The sequence below is a fragment of the Anomaloglossus baeobatrachus genome, chromosome 2 (assembly GCF_048569485.1).
Source record: "Anomaloglossus baeobatrachus isolate aAnoBae1 chromosome 2, aAnoBae1.hap1, whole genome shotgun sequence".
Lineage (NCBI taxonomy): Eukaryota > Metazoa > Chordata > Amphibia > Anura > Aromobatidae > Anomaloglossus > Anomaloglossus baeobatrachus.
In genome coordinates this window covers 527,640,304-527,656,603 of record NC_134354.1, presented here as the reverse complement: position 1 = coordinate 527,656,603, position 16,300 = coordinate 527,640,304, and the positions used below count along the sequence as shown (strand labels likewise).

The following is a 16,300-nucleotide window of genomic DNA, read 5'->3' as shown; positions in this document are numbered from 1 at the left end:
TGTAAAGGCCTGGCAAAGCATTAAGAAGGAGGAAACCCAGTGTTTGGTGATGTCCATGGGTTCCAGACTTAAGGCAGTGATTGCCTCCAAAGGATTCGCAACAAAATATTGAAAATAAAAATATTTTGTTTGGGTTTGGTTTATTTGTCCAATTACTTTTGACCTCCTAAAATGTGGAGTGTTTGTAAAGAAATGTGTACAATTCGTACAATTTCTATCAGATATTTTTGTTCAAACCTTCAAATTAAACGTTACAATCTGCACTTGAATTCTGTTGTAGAGGTTTCATTTCAAATCCAATGTGGTGGCATGCAGAGCCCAACTCGCGAAAATTGTGTCACTGTCCAAATATTTCTGGACCTAACTGTAGCTCTTTTCCAGATATGTCTGCCTCAAGTTGCCATCCTACAATTTGGGTCCTCACTTTATTGGTCCCTTCGAGGTGCTCCAGCAGATCAATAACATCTCATACAAGCTAAAGATTCTGGCCTCCTTGCGTGTTCCCAAATCGTTCCATGTGTCTCTCCTCAAACCTGTTGTCCTGAGACACTACTTAAGAGATCCAGGTACCTTGTTGTCCTCAGTCAGTGATGAAGTCGTCTTTGAGGTAAAATCAATCCTGGCTGTAAAAAGAGTTTAAGGTAAAACCTTATTCCTAAAGAGAGGTCATGAGAGCCCAAAGAAAACATTATTGCCCCTCTTCTCCTTAAGAGATTACTAGAAAAGGGGAGAATAAGGGGACATACCGGTGTCCCGTCACTGTCCTGCCCCTCCTCCCCGTCAGGGACGCCGCCACACTTATCCTCCCGGCCACTTTGCAGTGCCGCACAGGTTTCCTAGGAGCACTCTTAGGGCTTGTGTATACCTTTTCTTAAAGGGCCAGCACGCCCTAACCCAGAAGTGTCTCTGAGCCTATGGCTGAGAGGCACCAGGTATTTAAGGCACCCTCCCTTTATTGGAGGTGTCTGGGAAACATTCTATTCCTAGAGACATGTTGCTTATTGTTCAGGTCTGTTACCTATGTGCTCCTGCTGTGTTGCTTAAACCTTTCTGTTTCATAGTCTCAATTGCTGCTGCTGCATTGTCCCGTACTGGCCAAGCCTGCTATCCTGGCCGCCACTGCTGCATTGCACTCTATCGGCCAAGCTGCTTGTACTTGCCGCCGCTGTATTGTAACCTATTGGCAGAGCCTGCCACATCAGACTTCCCGGCTGTTCCTGTCTCATTACAAACCATCCATGTCCATAAGGAGGAAGAGAAATCCAGCATCCACGGGAATATACCGCATGAAAAAAATGAGTTTTTTTAAATAAAAATACAAAGTTTATTGATCCGTGTCCATACCACTGGGGTCCTCTGTCTCATTACCAAGTCTCCCTTAGTGGCACCTGGTTTCTACTTGCAGCCAAATCCACTCTCACCATCAGAGGCTCTTGTGAAAACCTGGTGTGAGCCATAGTCATGCCCCTCAGGTGTATTGTGTGCTGTGGCCCAGTGCATCCACTGCCAGCTCGCACCCACTCGCAGTACATAAGAGGTGCCTCCCAATACTTTTGTTCATCCATAAAATTTATTTCTCTTGATGAAAGTGATGCAAACTAATTTGGTTTGGTGTCAAATTAAGTCCTATAGACATGGGGTACTAGTGATGGATATGTGACGCCCTGGCCTATCAGGTCGTCACAAGGGTGCCGTGCAATCTGCCCTTCTGTATGGTACCCGCTCCTCCTTGGTTACGGGTCCTGTCAATTTGGTGTTGCTACCAACAGGTGTACTTAAATCCTGAGGAACACTCTGCACCACACCCACCAGACACCCATTGGGCAGCCTGAGGGGAATAGGGCCACTCAGATGGGGGGATGGAAGAGAGAGGGCAGAGATGTCAGTTGAGTAGTAGATGAGTAGTGAGACAGTGGTGACAAGTCAGATCACGCTGCGGAGCTGGGCTCCTGTACCTGTCCCAGGTGCCAGATGTTGGCCTGGCCAGAAGGAGCTGGAACCCCGTTCGCAGGGGGTAGTGACACGGAGCGCAGTGCTGCTACAGAGAGCAGGCCGGCTGCCTTGTGCTACAACCAGGCAGGGGCCAGGGCACGATGGGGTACGTGGACCCTAGGCTGGGAAGAAGCTTCACGCAGCCCAGTAATTCACCCGACGGGAACGGAGTCTTCAGGAACCGTTCCTCACCCGCTCCAGAATCGGGGTACTAGCGCAACGAGGGGGGTAGGACTTCCCACAACTGTCCAGAAAATCCCAAACGTGAACCCTGAGAGCAAGCTCACCCTGCTAGCCACGCAGGTGAACGGGACCTGAGTAGTTCTAGGCGAAAAGGATCCATACGAAGGACACACAGTGCCAAGGGACAAGGCTTCAGGCCAGCCAGCAACACCAAAGGGGCACGGACCCAGTGTACTCGACCGAAAGAAACAGAGCATTCAAGAGTTTGGTTTACCTGGTGTCAGCGTCAGTGACTTTGGACTGTGTGAGTACCCGATACCCTTTCACACCCAACGGGTCCCCATTCCTGCCATCACCGAGTCCCGGGGCACAATCTCCCCCTGCCGACGGAGGGGTTAACATCTTGAGCTGCCACGTCACCGTCCCCGGGCTCCCCCATAAACAGCAGCAGTGGTCCCTCACGTTACCACACACCGTGGTTGGCGTCACGAACATTATCCCAAATCATATTTCCCCCCTTTTTATTTCTGGGTAGCCACGCGATCCCGCCTTGGATCCGGAGACCCATCGAGTCACTGTGGATCCGGGTCCGAGCAGCCCGTCCGCTGTTGCGGGGCGGCACAGATACAATTGATAAAAATTACTTTATTCACCATGAAATATGGCACTGAACTATTATAATGCATGGATAGCTGAAGAGACACAGTAATTATACACTGTAATTATCTCCTGACTCCCTTTCACACGTCTGTAGTAATCCTACAAACAGTACATGCTTTGTATTGTAATGCATTACTGGACTCCTAACCTGTGGCTGCCAGTACAGCGGACTCCTAAAAGCCTTACAAGAATATAGATTACTGCAAAGAAGGAAAAGCAAATTCAAATGTAAGAAACACATATTTGGAATCAGCTATCTATACATTATAGTAATGCAGATCCATTTTTGACAGATTCCCTTTAAGTCTGCCATATTGGTTCCCTTGTAAGATGTTTTATGGCAAGTGAACAAAAAATGATTTATGTTACTGTTTATATTCAGGGTTAATTTTTCTCACCTTTATTTCTTGCAAAGAACAACTGACAGCTACTTCAGTCATTCATGCAGCTGTATTTCAAGGTCATTGTTCTTATGATAAATTGCTTCTATTCGGGTCCTCTGCTTAGACCTCTATTATTTCAGAACATCTGCTGCTTGGTTTATTGATGAATGTACAGTACTTTGTTACATTTTACCTCCATTCCTTTAAAAACAGTCGTTTAGACTTTTTATGTGTTACAATGGCATTACTCATTAGAAGAACAATAGCGCCTTAACTGGGTTAGAAGCTAAAATTTCTTCAGATGTGCTGGATGTGTAGTGTCAAATAAAACAAACCCTTTCAAAGAATTTCCTAACCAAACTGTGTTGCAATTTCATTCCGGTGTAATAGGCCGGACTAATTTCCCGCTCAGAATATACCCCAGGTAAATTCTGGCCTAGGCCAGATTATACCCCTCCCTGTATACCCCAACTGCTATAGATCAGAGCTCCAGCACAGTAACCGCAATGTATAATAGGCAGGAGCTAAACTAAACCGTAGACATATAAAGTACAACCTATAACTAGCAGCTTGCTGTAGACCGCTGGAGGGTTTAAGTAGGATGTGGTCTTGCCAAAAGCTCACAGTTGAGAGCTGATTACAATTGCTAACAAGCATTTTTCAGTAAGACATACTGTATATTCCCTGGCTGCAAGGCATCACAAGTCCCAGCCACATTACTGTTATACAGGACTGTACCTGTGCCCATACCTCCCAACCGTCCCGGATACAGCGGGACAGTCCCTCTTCTGAGCCTTTGATCCCGGCTCCCGCCCGTGAGGCTGTTTATCCCGGCTCCACCCACCCACTGTAGCCCCGCCTCGCTGTTACTCCCTTCTACTATTCATTACAGAGCCGAGCGCGCACCTACTCCTGTGACTGCTGCTGAGGTATGAATCACCCCCTGCAGCAGAGCGACCCCCCCCTGCAGCAGAGCGACCCCCCCTGCAGCAGAGCCCCCCCCCCCCTGCACCAGAGCCGACCCCCCCCAGTCCCGGAGCCTGCGTTTGTCTGCAGCTGTTCTCTGACTCCCCGTGTGCGGCTTCTCACTGCTGCAGACACGCGGGGAGTCAGGAAGCTGAGGAGACCGTGCAATCAGCACTTATCTCCTGCAGATAGCAGTGACAATAACCTATGCAGAGTGACATCTGCAGGCTTCTATTACCGATCAGTGGTCTCCTGCCTGTGGAGCAGAGCTGCTGGGTCCTAGCTTCCCAACAGGTTCAGCTCTGCTTTATCCTGGCTCCTCTACCAGTTAAAGGGAACATGTCAGCAGAAATTTCACAATAAAAGTAAAAGCTTCCCCTCTGCAGCTCCTGGGCTGCATTCTGGAAAGGTTCCTGTTGTTATTGTGCCCCCTTTGAGACCTACAAGAATACTTTATGAAGTCTTACCTTTTTGTATGCAAATGTGTTTTTATGGTCACGGGGGCGGGCTGTCTGGCGTCCGTTATTCCCCCTCCTGCCGCTTTACGCAGTCCCCCATTGCTCATTTACATACACAAGAACGCCTTCCTCATGTAACTGTCCTCCCGAAGTTTTGCGCATGTGAACGCTTTTTCAGGTGATTGCGCAGGCACGAGATTATGGGCGGCGCTGTGATTGTCATCAGCAGCGTTAACCAAGTACCCGCCCATAATCTCGTGCCCGCACTTTTCCCTCTGACTCCACCGTTAAGCGCAAGTGCTGGCCATATGAACCATGTTACCTATTACTGCTTGCACGAGATTATGGGCGGGTACTTGGATGACTTTGCTGATGACAATCACAGCGCCGCCCATAATCTCGCGCCCATGGTAATAGGTAACGTGGTTCATATGGCCAGTGCTTGCGCATAACGGTGGAGGCAGAGTGAGAAGCGCGGGCACGAGATTATGGGCAGGTACTTGGATGACGCTGCTGATGACAATCACAGCGCCGCCCATAATCTCGCGCCCATGGTAATAGGTAACGTGGTTCATATGGCCAGTGCTTGCGCATAACGGTGGAGGCAGAGTGAGAAGCGCGGGCACGAGATTATGGGCGGGTACTTGGATGACGCTGCTGATGACAATCACAGCGCCGCCCATAATCTCGCGCCCATGGTAATAGGTAACGTGGTTCATATGGCCAGTGCTTGCGCATAACGGTGGAGGCAGAGTGAGAAGCGCGGGCACGAGATTATGGGCGGGTACTTGGATGACGCTGCTGATGACAATCACAGCGCCGCCCATAATCTCGCGCCCACGGTAATAGGTAACATGGTTCATATGGCCAGTGCTTGCGCATAACGGTGGAGGCAGAGTGAGAAGCGCGGGCACGAGATTATGGGCGGGTACTTGGATGACGCTGCTGATGACAATCACAGCGCCGCCCATAATCTCGCGCCTGCGCAATCACCTCAAAAGCGTTCACACTTTGCACAGTGCTTACTCCCGCGAGAGTGGCACTGGGCATGCACAAAACTTCAGGAGGACAGTTACATGAGGAAGGCGTCCTCATGTATGGAAATGAGCAATGGGGGACGGCGTACAACGGCAGGAGGGGGAATAACGGACGCCAGGCAGCCCGCCCCCGTGACCATAAAAACAGATTTGCATACAAAAAGGTAAGACTTCATAAAGTATTATTTTAAGTCTCAATAGCAACAGGAACCTTTCCAGAATTCATCCCAGGAGCTGCAGAGGGGAATCTTTTATTTTTTTTGCTACATTTCTGGTGACAGTTTCCCTTTAAAGGGAACCTATCAGGTGCAATCTGCACTCAGAGCCAGGAGCAGTTCTGGGTGTATATTGCTAATCCCTGCCTAACCGTCCCTGTATACACTAGCATAGATAAAGGCATCTATAGAAAAAGTATTTTTAAAGAGCTTATATCTTATGCTAATTAGCGCGGGGACTAGTCCCAAGGGCGTTACTTCACTTGGCTAGTCGGCTCACATAGCGTGTTAGTACTCACACAGGGGCGTAATAACATGCTAACATGCTATGCGAGCCGACTAGCCAAGTGAAGTAACGCCCTTGTGACTAGTCCCCGCGCTCATTAGCATAAGATATAAGATCTTTAAAAATATTTGTTCTTGATCTCTTTATCTATGCTAGTGTATACAGGGACGGTTAGGCAGGGATTAGCAATATGTACCCAGAACTGCTCCTGGCTCTGAGTGCAGATTGCACCTGACAGGTTCACTTTAAAGGGAACCTGTCACCAGATTTGGGGCCTATAAGCTGCGGCCACCACCAGCAGGATCTTATGTACACATTCTAACATGCTGCATACCTCCCAACCGTCCCGGATACAGCGGGACTTTCACGCTTTACGTTGTTTGTCCCGTTGCCACGGGCGGGACGGCCGGCTCCCGGGCTCCGCCCACCCACTCTCTCTCCGCCTCCCTGCTTTTCCCTCCTACCATCCTAGTAGACGTGGCATAGAGAGGAGCGCTGCCTGTGCTGCTGCTGGTACAGTAAACTAATCTCCCCAGCGCTGATTTCCCTCCCTCCCCCCTCACCCCCGGCCGGAGCCTGTCTGTGCGGTCGGCCGGCCGCCTGTCTGTGCGGTCGGCCCGCCACCTGTCTGTGCGGGCGCCCCCCTGCCGCCTGTCTGTGCGGGCGCCCCCCGCCGCCTGTCTGTGCGGGCGGCCCGCCGCCTCATTCTGCGGGCGGCCGGCCGCCTCTCTCTGCGGGCGGCTGGCCGCCTCTCTGTGCGGGCGGCCCGCCGCCTGTCTGTGAAGGCGGCCGGCCGCCTGTCTGTGAAGGCGACCGGCCGCCTCACTGTGGCTGCCTGCGTGTCCGTGCTGGAGGCCCGCCGGCTGCCTGCGTGTCCGTGCTGGAGGCCCGCCGGCTGCCTGCGTGTCCGTGCTGGAGGCCCGCCGGCTGCCTGCGTGTCCGTGCTGGAGGCCCGCCGGCTGCCTGCGTGTCCGTGCTGGAGGCCCGCCGGCTGCCTGCGTGTCCGTGCTGGAGGCCCGCCGGCTGCCTGCGTGTTTGTGCTGAATGGGTGTGGATGGGGAGTGGATATGGGCGTGACTGTGAAATGGGTGTGGTTAGGGGGCGTGGCCTAAAAATTTGCCGCGGCGCGCTACGCGCGCCGCAAACTTTGTCCCTCTTTTCCTTCTTTAAAAGTTGGGAGGTATGCCTGTGCCTCTCAGCATCATCTGCAGCGTAAGTGGAATGGCACCTAGTGAAGCAAAATTTGTAGGGGGGCGGTGTTCAAACACAGACTTAAAGGGAACCTGTCAGGTCAAAAAAGCGTTATAATCTACAAGCAGGAGCCTGTGTGAGCTGCTAACCCCTTCCTACCTATCACTGTGTTGTAATATTGTGTAATATGAAAGTAATAAATAACGTTTTATTATTTTCATATGTCCTATGTAAATAGCACAGGTCTCTAGCCCCATGGTCGTCTCATTGCCCTGTGGGCGTGATACCATGGATTTACATCAGCGACGTGACTGTCTTCGCCTTCAGAATCTCGTGCGTGCGCACACTTACCATTCTCGCCGCCTCGTCCTTGTGTTTGCGTGTCGGCTTCTGATGCTCAGAAGACGCCTGCGGTTCCGGTCATGCGTAGTGCGCATCAGAAGCCGAAAAGCAAGTGCCAGGATGAGGCGGCGGCGAGAATAGTAAGCGCGCACACGCGAGATTCTGAAGCTGCAGAAATGACGTCGCTCTAGTAAATCCATGGTATCACGCCTACAGGGGCGTGTTACCATGGAAAGCATGTAGACGCCCACAGGGCGATGAGATGCCCATGGGGCTAGAGACCTATGCTATTTTCATAGGGCATATGAAAGTAATAAAATGTATTTTATTACTTCCGTATTACACAATATAACAACACAGGGATGGATAGGAAGGGGTTAATAGCTCACACAGGCTCCTGCTTGTAGGGCAGAACGCTTTTTTGACCTGACAGGTTCCCTTTAAAGGGGTTTTCTCACAAACAAAATTAATTTTAAAGTTCATTTTATGGAATAATAATACGTTCCACAATTGGATTTGTTTAAAAAAAAATGTTCCTGTGCTGAGATAATATATGTGTCCCTGCTATGTACTGTGTAATGGCCATTTCTGACCGTACAGGGACATGGTCTGATCATACCACAGCTCCTGGGCAGATAAAAAAGTATACAGACATTGCAGCACAAGGTCATAGCAGATTCTTTTTGTAAGGTAAAACATTTCCCTGACTGTTTTTCAAAAATGTTTTACCTCAAAGTAAGTATTATTTAAGATCCCATGCTGTAACATCTGTATACTTTTATTATTTCCTCCCCGGCACAAGAGATGTGGTACGATCAGACCATGTCCCTGTACGGTCAGACACGGCCATTACACAGTACATAGCAGGGGCACATATATAAGATTATCTCGGCACAGAAACATTTTTTTTAAAACACATCCAGTAGGGGAAGTTAGTATTATTCCAAGATCTAAAGATTAAAAGGAACATTAAAATTAACTTTGGTTAATTGTTAATCTGCAATGCCCTGAACATGAGGTAAGTGACATATATACTACATTTCTAATTGGAGGTATTTGCTATTATTATTTTTATTATTTTCACACCTAGTACATATTAGGATAGGATTTTGGAGATGGGAATAACCCTTTAACAGTTTTTTTTTGTCAGTTCGTTCTTATAATCCTCTATGTTGTTCGTGATGAATATGGTATTGGTTGCTTGTTAAATAGTGTATTATCCCATAATGTCTGATGATTGTGCATTTTTTTAAATGTATTTCGCTACAGACTAATCATGAAGAGAATGAAACACTAAAGATAAAGCAGAAGTCAAAAAGAACATTTTTAGATACACTGAGAGGTCAAAAAGTGATTGCAAGGTCTGAGATTGATGGATTTTACTATGCAGGTAATCAATCATATGATGTAGTTTACATAGGCAAGGCTTCATAGTGGAAATAGTCATGAGTTACCGTATGTTATCCTTTATAGCAGACCTGAGCAAAGTGTGGCCCATGTACCATATCCAGGCCTCTGGCTTTTCCAGTGCCCTCCGCCCACATCCCGATGTCACTTTTATTTGCATCCTCACGATACCTATGCCAGTAAATACATTGGTGGAGGATTAAGCCGCTGGCTCCTTCTTCCACCAATCAGCGTGTATGACTGAGACAGCAGATGTCACTGCATGACTTTTGCTGTGTGGAGAGTCAGTGCACCGGAGACCGGAGCAGTGTGCCAGGGGAACAAAAACGAGGTGAGTGTGTGTTTGTAGTTGTTTTTTTTCTTTCAGTGTGTGAAATGTGTGGCTGTATATAAAAGGGCTGTGTGGGGGCTCATACTGTATATAAAAGGGCTATGTGGAGGCTCATTCTGTCTATAGGAGTGCTATGTAGTGGCTCATACTGTATATAGGAGGGCTATGTGGGGGCTCATACTCATACAGTATATAGGGAGCTGCGTGGGGCTCATACTGTATATAGGAGGGATATATGAGGGCTCATACTATATATAGGAAGGCTATGTGGGGGCTCATACTGTATATAGGGAGCTATGTGGGGCTCATACTGTATGTAGGACAGCAACAAAGAGGGGGGGGCAGCACTGCCTGAGAATGGCATGCAAAAAAAAAAATTTTAGTGTAAATTCACAAATATTCCAACTGTACTATAATGCAAGTTGAGATTTTTAGCAAATAATTGATCAATAATTTGAGCCGCCCCTGCCACGTCATGGCAAATCTCTATAGAGGGTCCTACTCTATATTTATATTTTACTTGTGCCATACGGCTAACTAATTAAATTAAAAGCAGAACCATATTAAAGCAACACATAAACCTAATACATGTCAGAACCAATCCCATGCTGCAAAGACAGGCTAAACTGCGAATAAAGGCAGTCCACGACCTAGCACGTGCAGCTGTGTGCCGCACACACTGGGACAATGTCAGAACTAGCCCTCACAGTGCCCACCCAGCAGCCATGAATAAAGGCGGAACAGGTCCAAGCATATGGTGCTTAACTAACGATGCCTGTGGAAAAGGGCGTGGTAGCTGTGTGTGAACAGACACCAAATTATATATATGTAGATAGAAACAGAAGGAATATGCAAACCAAAGTCAGGCGTGCACGGTATAGCAGGGGTCAGCCACCAAACCAAAGTACAACAAAGAGGGGGGGTGCCAGCCCTGCCTGAGAATGACATGCAAAAAAAAAATGTTTAGTGTAAATTCACAAATATATCAACTGTACTATAATGCAAATTGAGATTTTTAGCAAATAATTGATCAATAATTTGAGTCGCCCATGCCAACGTCAAGGCAAATCTCTATAGGGGTCCTACTCTATATTTATATTTTCATTGTGCCATACGGCTAACTAATTAAATTAAAAGCAGAACTATATTAAAGCAACACATATATTGTCTTTGCAACATGGGAGCGGTTCTGAGATGTCACAGGTACAGCATATGTGTTGCTTTTATATGGTTCTGCTAATTAAAATATTTAGGAGGCCGTATGGCACAATGGTAAGTTATATAATATAGAGTAGGACCCCTCTATTCAGATTTGCCGTGACATGGCAGGGGTGGCTCAAATTATTGATCAATTGTTTGCTAAAAATCTCATTTTGCATTATGGTACAGTTGGAATGAATTTGTGAATTTTACACTTTTTATTTGTTGCATGCCATTCTTAGGCAGTGCTGGCTCCCCCCTCTCTATAATGTATATAGGAGAGCTATGTGGGGGCTGATACTGTACTTGATATAGTGGGCTATTTGGGGCTCATCCTGTATATAGGTAGTTATGTAAGGGATCATATTTTATGTAAAGTGCCTATATGAGGGCTCATACACACACACACACATATATATATATATATATATATATATATATGTGGGTTCATACGGTATATAGGGAAGGTGTCCATATACTTCTGCTCAATTAAGGATAGCTTTCAGGTCCCCTATGCCCTCCCACTTAGCTTCTGTACTTCTGAACATGCGCACTGTGCCACTCTGAAGCTGAGATGCTTACACCTGGATTCAGAAGCAAAGTGACGCTGCCGAAATGAGCCATGTGCATGCGCAAGATTTCCAGCAGCTGGCGATCATACCAGCTAGTAGAAATCATGTTATCTCGCCCACAGTGGGGCTGAATAGTCTGGGGAACTAACACCCCATCTACTAGTCAAGGTCCTAATTAGCATAGGAAAAGCAGAGCTTATAAATCCTTATTTTTTTTTTTATTTTTTTTTTTAGCATTCAGTTAAGTGAATAACAGTATACAGGGCTGGTTAGGCAGTGACTTTATTTATACAGGTGTGAATGCTGCTGGGTTGGAGGGTATTGTCACACAGAGTTTTGCACAAACTTCACCAACTGTCATGGCGGCGTTGAGTGCTGTTCAGATTGCAGATTCTGACACACCGCCTGATGGTTACTCTGGTGTCTGGGATCAACACAGGCAGACTTGGGGTGTCAATCTGCTGTGTGCTGATTCATAGGCAGCCTAATAAGAGTTAATTTTTGCTGGTCTGCTTGCTCCTTTGATCATATGTTGTGGGGAGGCCTATCACATGTGCTCCCCTCCTATTTATGCTGGATGAAACCTTCCACCCATGCCAGCTATAGTTTATTTTATGTTGGTCTGTGAGGTGTGGTGTCCCAGACTCTCTCTGATGAAAATTGTGCTCTTTGCTTGATGCGGTTGTGGAGTTTATCCCTGTTGTTTTGTAGCTTCCTTCCTGTTCTTGTTTCTCCTCCTGAGCCTCTTATTGTCTTTACCTTTGTGTATGCATGCTGTGTGACAGAATTTTGGTTTTCCCTTGTCTGTCTTTATCTTTGGGTTTAATCACACTTCCGTCCTGTCCCTCCCTGGAGGTAGGGGTGAGGGAGAAGCAGATCAGGACTAGTCAGAAGCAGGGCCTGGAAAGGAGGCTCAGGCTTCTTCACCAACAGGAGTATCCCTGAAATTAGGGACTTGAGGGACAGCTTAGGAGCCCTGGTTGCCAGCTATCCTATAGTCATTGTAACAGGCATAGGGGATCTGACAGGTTCCCTTTAAGTGATACAATTAATAATAATGTAAAATAATAATTATTAATATGCTGCTATTAATAGTAAGCAGAATTAATTTCAGCATTTTGGTTCGACCCTGCACACCAGCTAAGAGCTCTCTTGTGGCATTTCAGGAAAATTCATTGCCCACCTCTGCTTCACAGCAATTGCTGCCTTTAGTTTTCATGTCCTTTTCTGACTAATAAACTTCTGAAAATTTATGCCATGTTTAACAGTCTGTTACAAATTCTCACTTGTCAGCAACAGTGTGAAATAAAGTTTGCAGCTTTAGGTCATTTTTTCCGCTTATTATTTTAATTGCAATTTAGGTTGTTCATAATTTGAATTGATATTATCATAATTAAAAAAAATCTTTTTCATAATGAACTTGTTTTTCCTTCATAGGCACTGTGCTCAAAAGTATTAATTCCAGGAAAGCCCTTGTGGATTTCTGGCTAGGAGAAAATGAGGTTGTCCCTATCAGATTCATAATCCAAACTGGAGGAGCTATACCCTGGCCAATTCTAAAGGTTTTTATGTTTTTATCATTTGCTTTTGTTACATTTCTTAATGAAATACTAAACTATTTTCCATATTAAAAACACAGGGCACTAATGGTATCCTTTGTATTACTATCTGCGTATTCATTGCAATTGTGATTGGGATATATTTTTAGGCGGGCTTTGCACGTTACAACATCGCAAGCCGATGCTGCGATGTCGCACGCGATAGTCCCCGCCCCCGTCGTTGGTACGATATCTTGTGATAGCTGGCGTAGCGAAAATTATCGCTACGGCAGCTTCACATGCACTCACCTGCCCTGCGACCGTCGCTCTGGCCGGCGACCCGCCTCCTTCCTAAGGGGCGAGTCGTACGGCGTCATAGCGACGTCACACGGCAGGCGGCCAATAGCGGCAGAGGGGCGGAGATGAGCAGGATGTAAACATCCCGCCCACCTCCTTCCTTCCGCATAGCTGCCGGCGGCAGGTAAGCTGATGTTCCTCGCTCCTGCGGCGTTATACACAGTGATGTGTGCAGCCGCAGGAGCGAGGAACTACATCGTACCTGTCGCTGCAGCATAATTATGAAAAAGTCGGAGCCTGCAACGATGATACGATAACGACGATTTTGCGCTCGTTAATCGTATCATCTAGCATTTACACACTACGATCTCGAAAGTGACGCCGGAAGTGCGTCACTTTCGATTTGACCCCACCGACATCGCATGTGCGATGTTGCAACGTGCAAAGCCGGCCTTAGATTGGAGTGTTGGTAAGCCTGGTAATAGCTGTATCAGAAAAGATAGTACTGGAGAGTCACTAAAAATTATGTATAGTGGCACAGCAATAACTGAGCGGAGTTCCTTAAAGGGAATCTGTCACCAGGTTTTTGCCACCTAATCTGAGAGCAGCATAACATAGAGACATAGATTGATTCTAGCATTATGTCACTTGTTGTGTAGTTTTGATAAAATCACTGTTTAATCAGCACTAGATTATCATTAGAGGACTACTTGGCGTGCTGTCATGTAGTCCAGCATATTCATGAGTTCAGTATAATTGCTAGATCTGCAGCAATGAAAACATTGATTTTATCAAAATGATAGCAAACAGCTCAGTAATTGACACATCGCTGGAATCAGGTTCTGTCACGGGATGCCCATGGAACACAGGGTAGCCTAGTCTCACCCTAAGGCTGGGGCCCCTTCGCTCAACCTTAACACCCGGAGGTACCCTTGAAGGTAGGGAGGTCTGTGCCTCCAACCTAGGCCCTATCTCCTGTCCTTATCCCTGATGATAAGACCCCCCCCTTCCACAACCCACCACCCGGGGGTTATGGGACAAGAACCGAAGTCAACAACTCCACCGACCAATAAAGAAAAAAGGGGGATAACAACAACAATAACAACTCGAACACACAGCAACCACACACAAAAAGGAGCCACTAAAAGTGCTCAAGGGGAATCAACATAAAGGTGGGGGAAATAACTACTACTACTGGGTAATATCTATACCGTACAACCTGCACACCTAGAAATGCTGCAGCCCACATAGCAAGTCTCAGGGAGAGGGTTAATCCAGCTTCTTTCACCCCCTGGCCAATATTCTACATTTAATGAAAATAACCAGCACCCTCTGGTGGGAGTAGAGGGTATTTATAGAACCTGGGCATGGTCCCAACCGGAAACACCTGACCAGGAGTCAGGAGCTCCTGGAAGGTAAACTGACATTAACCCTCTCCTCCCCAAAGGAAAGGGAATCCATTTAGTCAGCAGAATACCACAAGATAAAGTGAGATTCTGACCCAGAACCTGTTACAAAACTGTAACAGTGGAAAGACAGTGACAGGGTCTCTGTCTCTACATTATGCTGGTCTCAGATGAGGTAGCAAAAACTGGATGACAGATTCCCTTTAAGAACTCTTTGATGCTGCCCATCTAGGCTATGGGCCAACCATCCCGTTTAGTGGGGTATGGCTAGCATGGAGTTGTGAGCAGACGTGTGCTGAGGAGCCCCTGCAAGAATCCTGTAATTATCTGGATATCACATTCTGGATGCTCAAATAACCGCCTTTAAAAGTCTCCTGTAACCTCTGGATCTGAATCTGTGCCTCTAAAGCAGCGGTGAATATTATAGCCGGTACAATGACTCAGCAAAAGAGCAGAGTGGGACGTGATATCAGCCCTTCCAATATAGTCCTGCTGGAGCAGTCTGAAAGAGACAGGGCGGCAGAGGTTGCCGCTCTCTTGGAGTGTTTTGCAAGGGTGTCTCCTGAGAGACTTGAGGATGCCTGTTCTAAGCCGGGGGATCTGGGAACACATGGCACAGGGGAAGACTTTAAAATGGAGTCATCTCGGTTTATTCTGACTGCTCTAAGTCTGAGGCCAGTTTCAGACATCCGTGTTAAATCAGGTACAAGACACACGCATTGTCATACGTGTGTCATACATGTGTCATGCATATGTCACGCATGTGTCTCACGTGTGTTACGCGTATGTCACACGTGTGAGCATCGCGGGGACAGCGCTGAGTACAGCACCGCCGAAGACAGCATCGCGGGGACAGGTGAATATTCAGCATGCAGTATGTGTACAGGGATGTCCAGGAGGTCATTAGAGTTCCCAATGAACTCTGATGATATTATGATGACACCCCAGCGACACCAGCGCTACAGCATGTGTCGGGATGGTGACGTCACGGGTTCATCAGAGTTCATTGGGAACTCCAATGACCTCTTGGATGTCACTGCACACACTGCTTGCTGGATACTCACCAGTCACCGGCGATGCAGCGATGCTGTCCTCGGTGATGCTGTCCTCCGGGCTGCTGTCCCTGCGATGCTCTGGCTTCCAGGTCCTCAGTGCAGTGAATAGTCAATGAACATAAGTGTGGTCATGAAGCGGGAGAGACAGCAGAGCAGAACAAAACAGCGCTGGATACAGGTGAATATAGAAAATCTTTTTATTTAAAAGACCTGTGCTTTCTCCGGTACATGTCACACTGATGTCTCATGGATCACATCAGTGTGCAATCTGTGTGACACCTGTGATGCTGGAGAAAAAACGGTCATGTCTCCGTGTGTGCGTGTGGGGCCACAAGGGGTCACACGGTCCGTGTGAAAACACCACCGTATGAGTAACAGCGTAGAATAACATGGGTCTGTTTGGCATCTGTGTTAAAAACGGATGTCACACATACCTGAAACATGGACGTCTGAAACCGGCCTGAGTCTCCTGAATATCTACCTATCAGCAGTGCTGTTGTGCAACTGGCCTCTGAGCTGAGAGATGTGGAGGGTGAGTTTTTACAAATGGACCCAACCATAAGAGATGTATTTGCAGCAGTCTTCCTCCGTAATACCATTCTGGCATCCTATAATATGCATATGGGGAGCCTTTACCCCTGGGCGATTTTCCGTTTTTCATTTTAGTTTTTTCTTTCCCGTCTTCCAAGTGCGATAACTTTTTTTATTTTTCCATCAATATAGCCATGTGAGCGCTTGTTTTTTGCAGGACGAGTTGCACTTTTGATTGACACCATTTATT

At 47.2% G+C, this 16,300-nt stretch overlaps 1 protein-coding gene across 1 annotated transcript in view; it reads left to right on the top strand.

Annotated features, from left to right (window-relative positions):
* Positions 1–16,300, top strand: part of VWA3B (von Willebrand factor A domain containing 3B) — a 363,812-nt gene that overhangs the window by 223,090 nt on the left and 124,422 nt on the right. The window contains exons 23-24 of the mRNA XM_075336597.1: positions 8,983–9,103; positions 12,661–12,785. Coding sequence (XP_075192712.1) covers positions 8,983–9,103; positions 12,661–12,785 — 246 coding nt within the window. The remainder of the gene's footprint in view (positions 1–8,982; positions 9,104–12,660; positions 12,786–16,300) is intronic.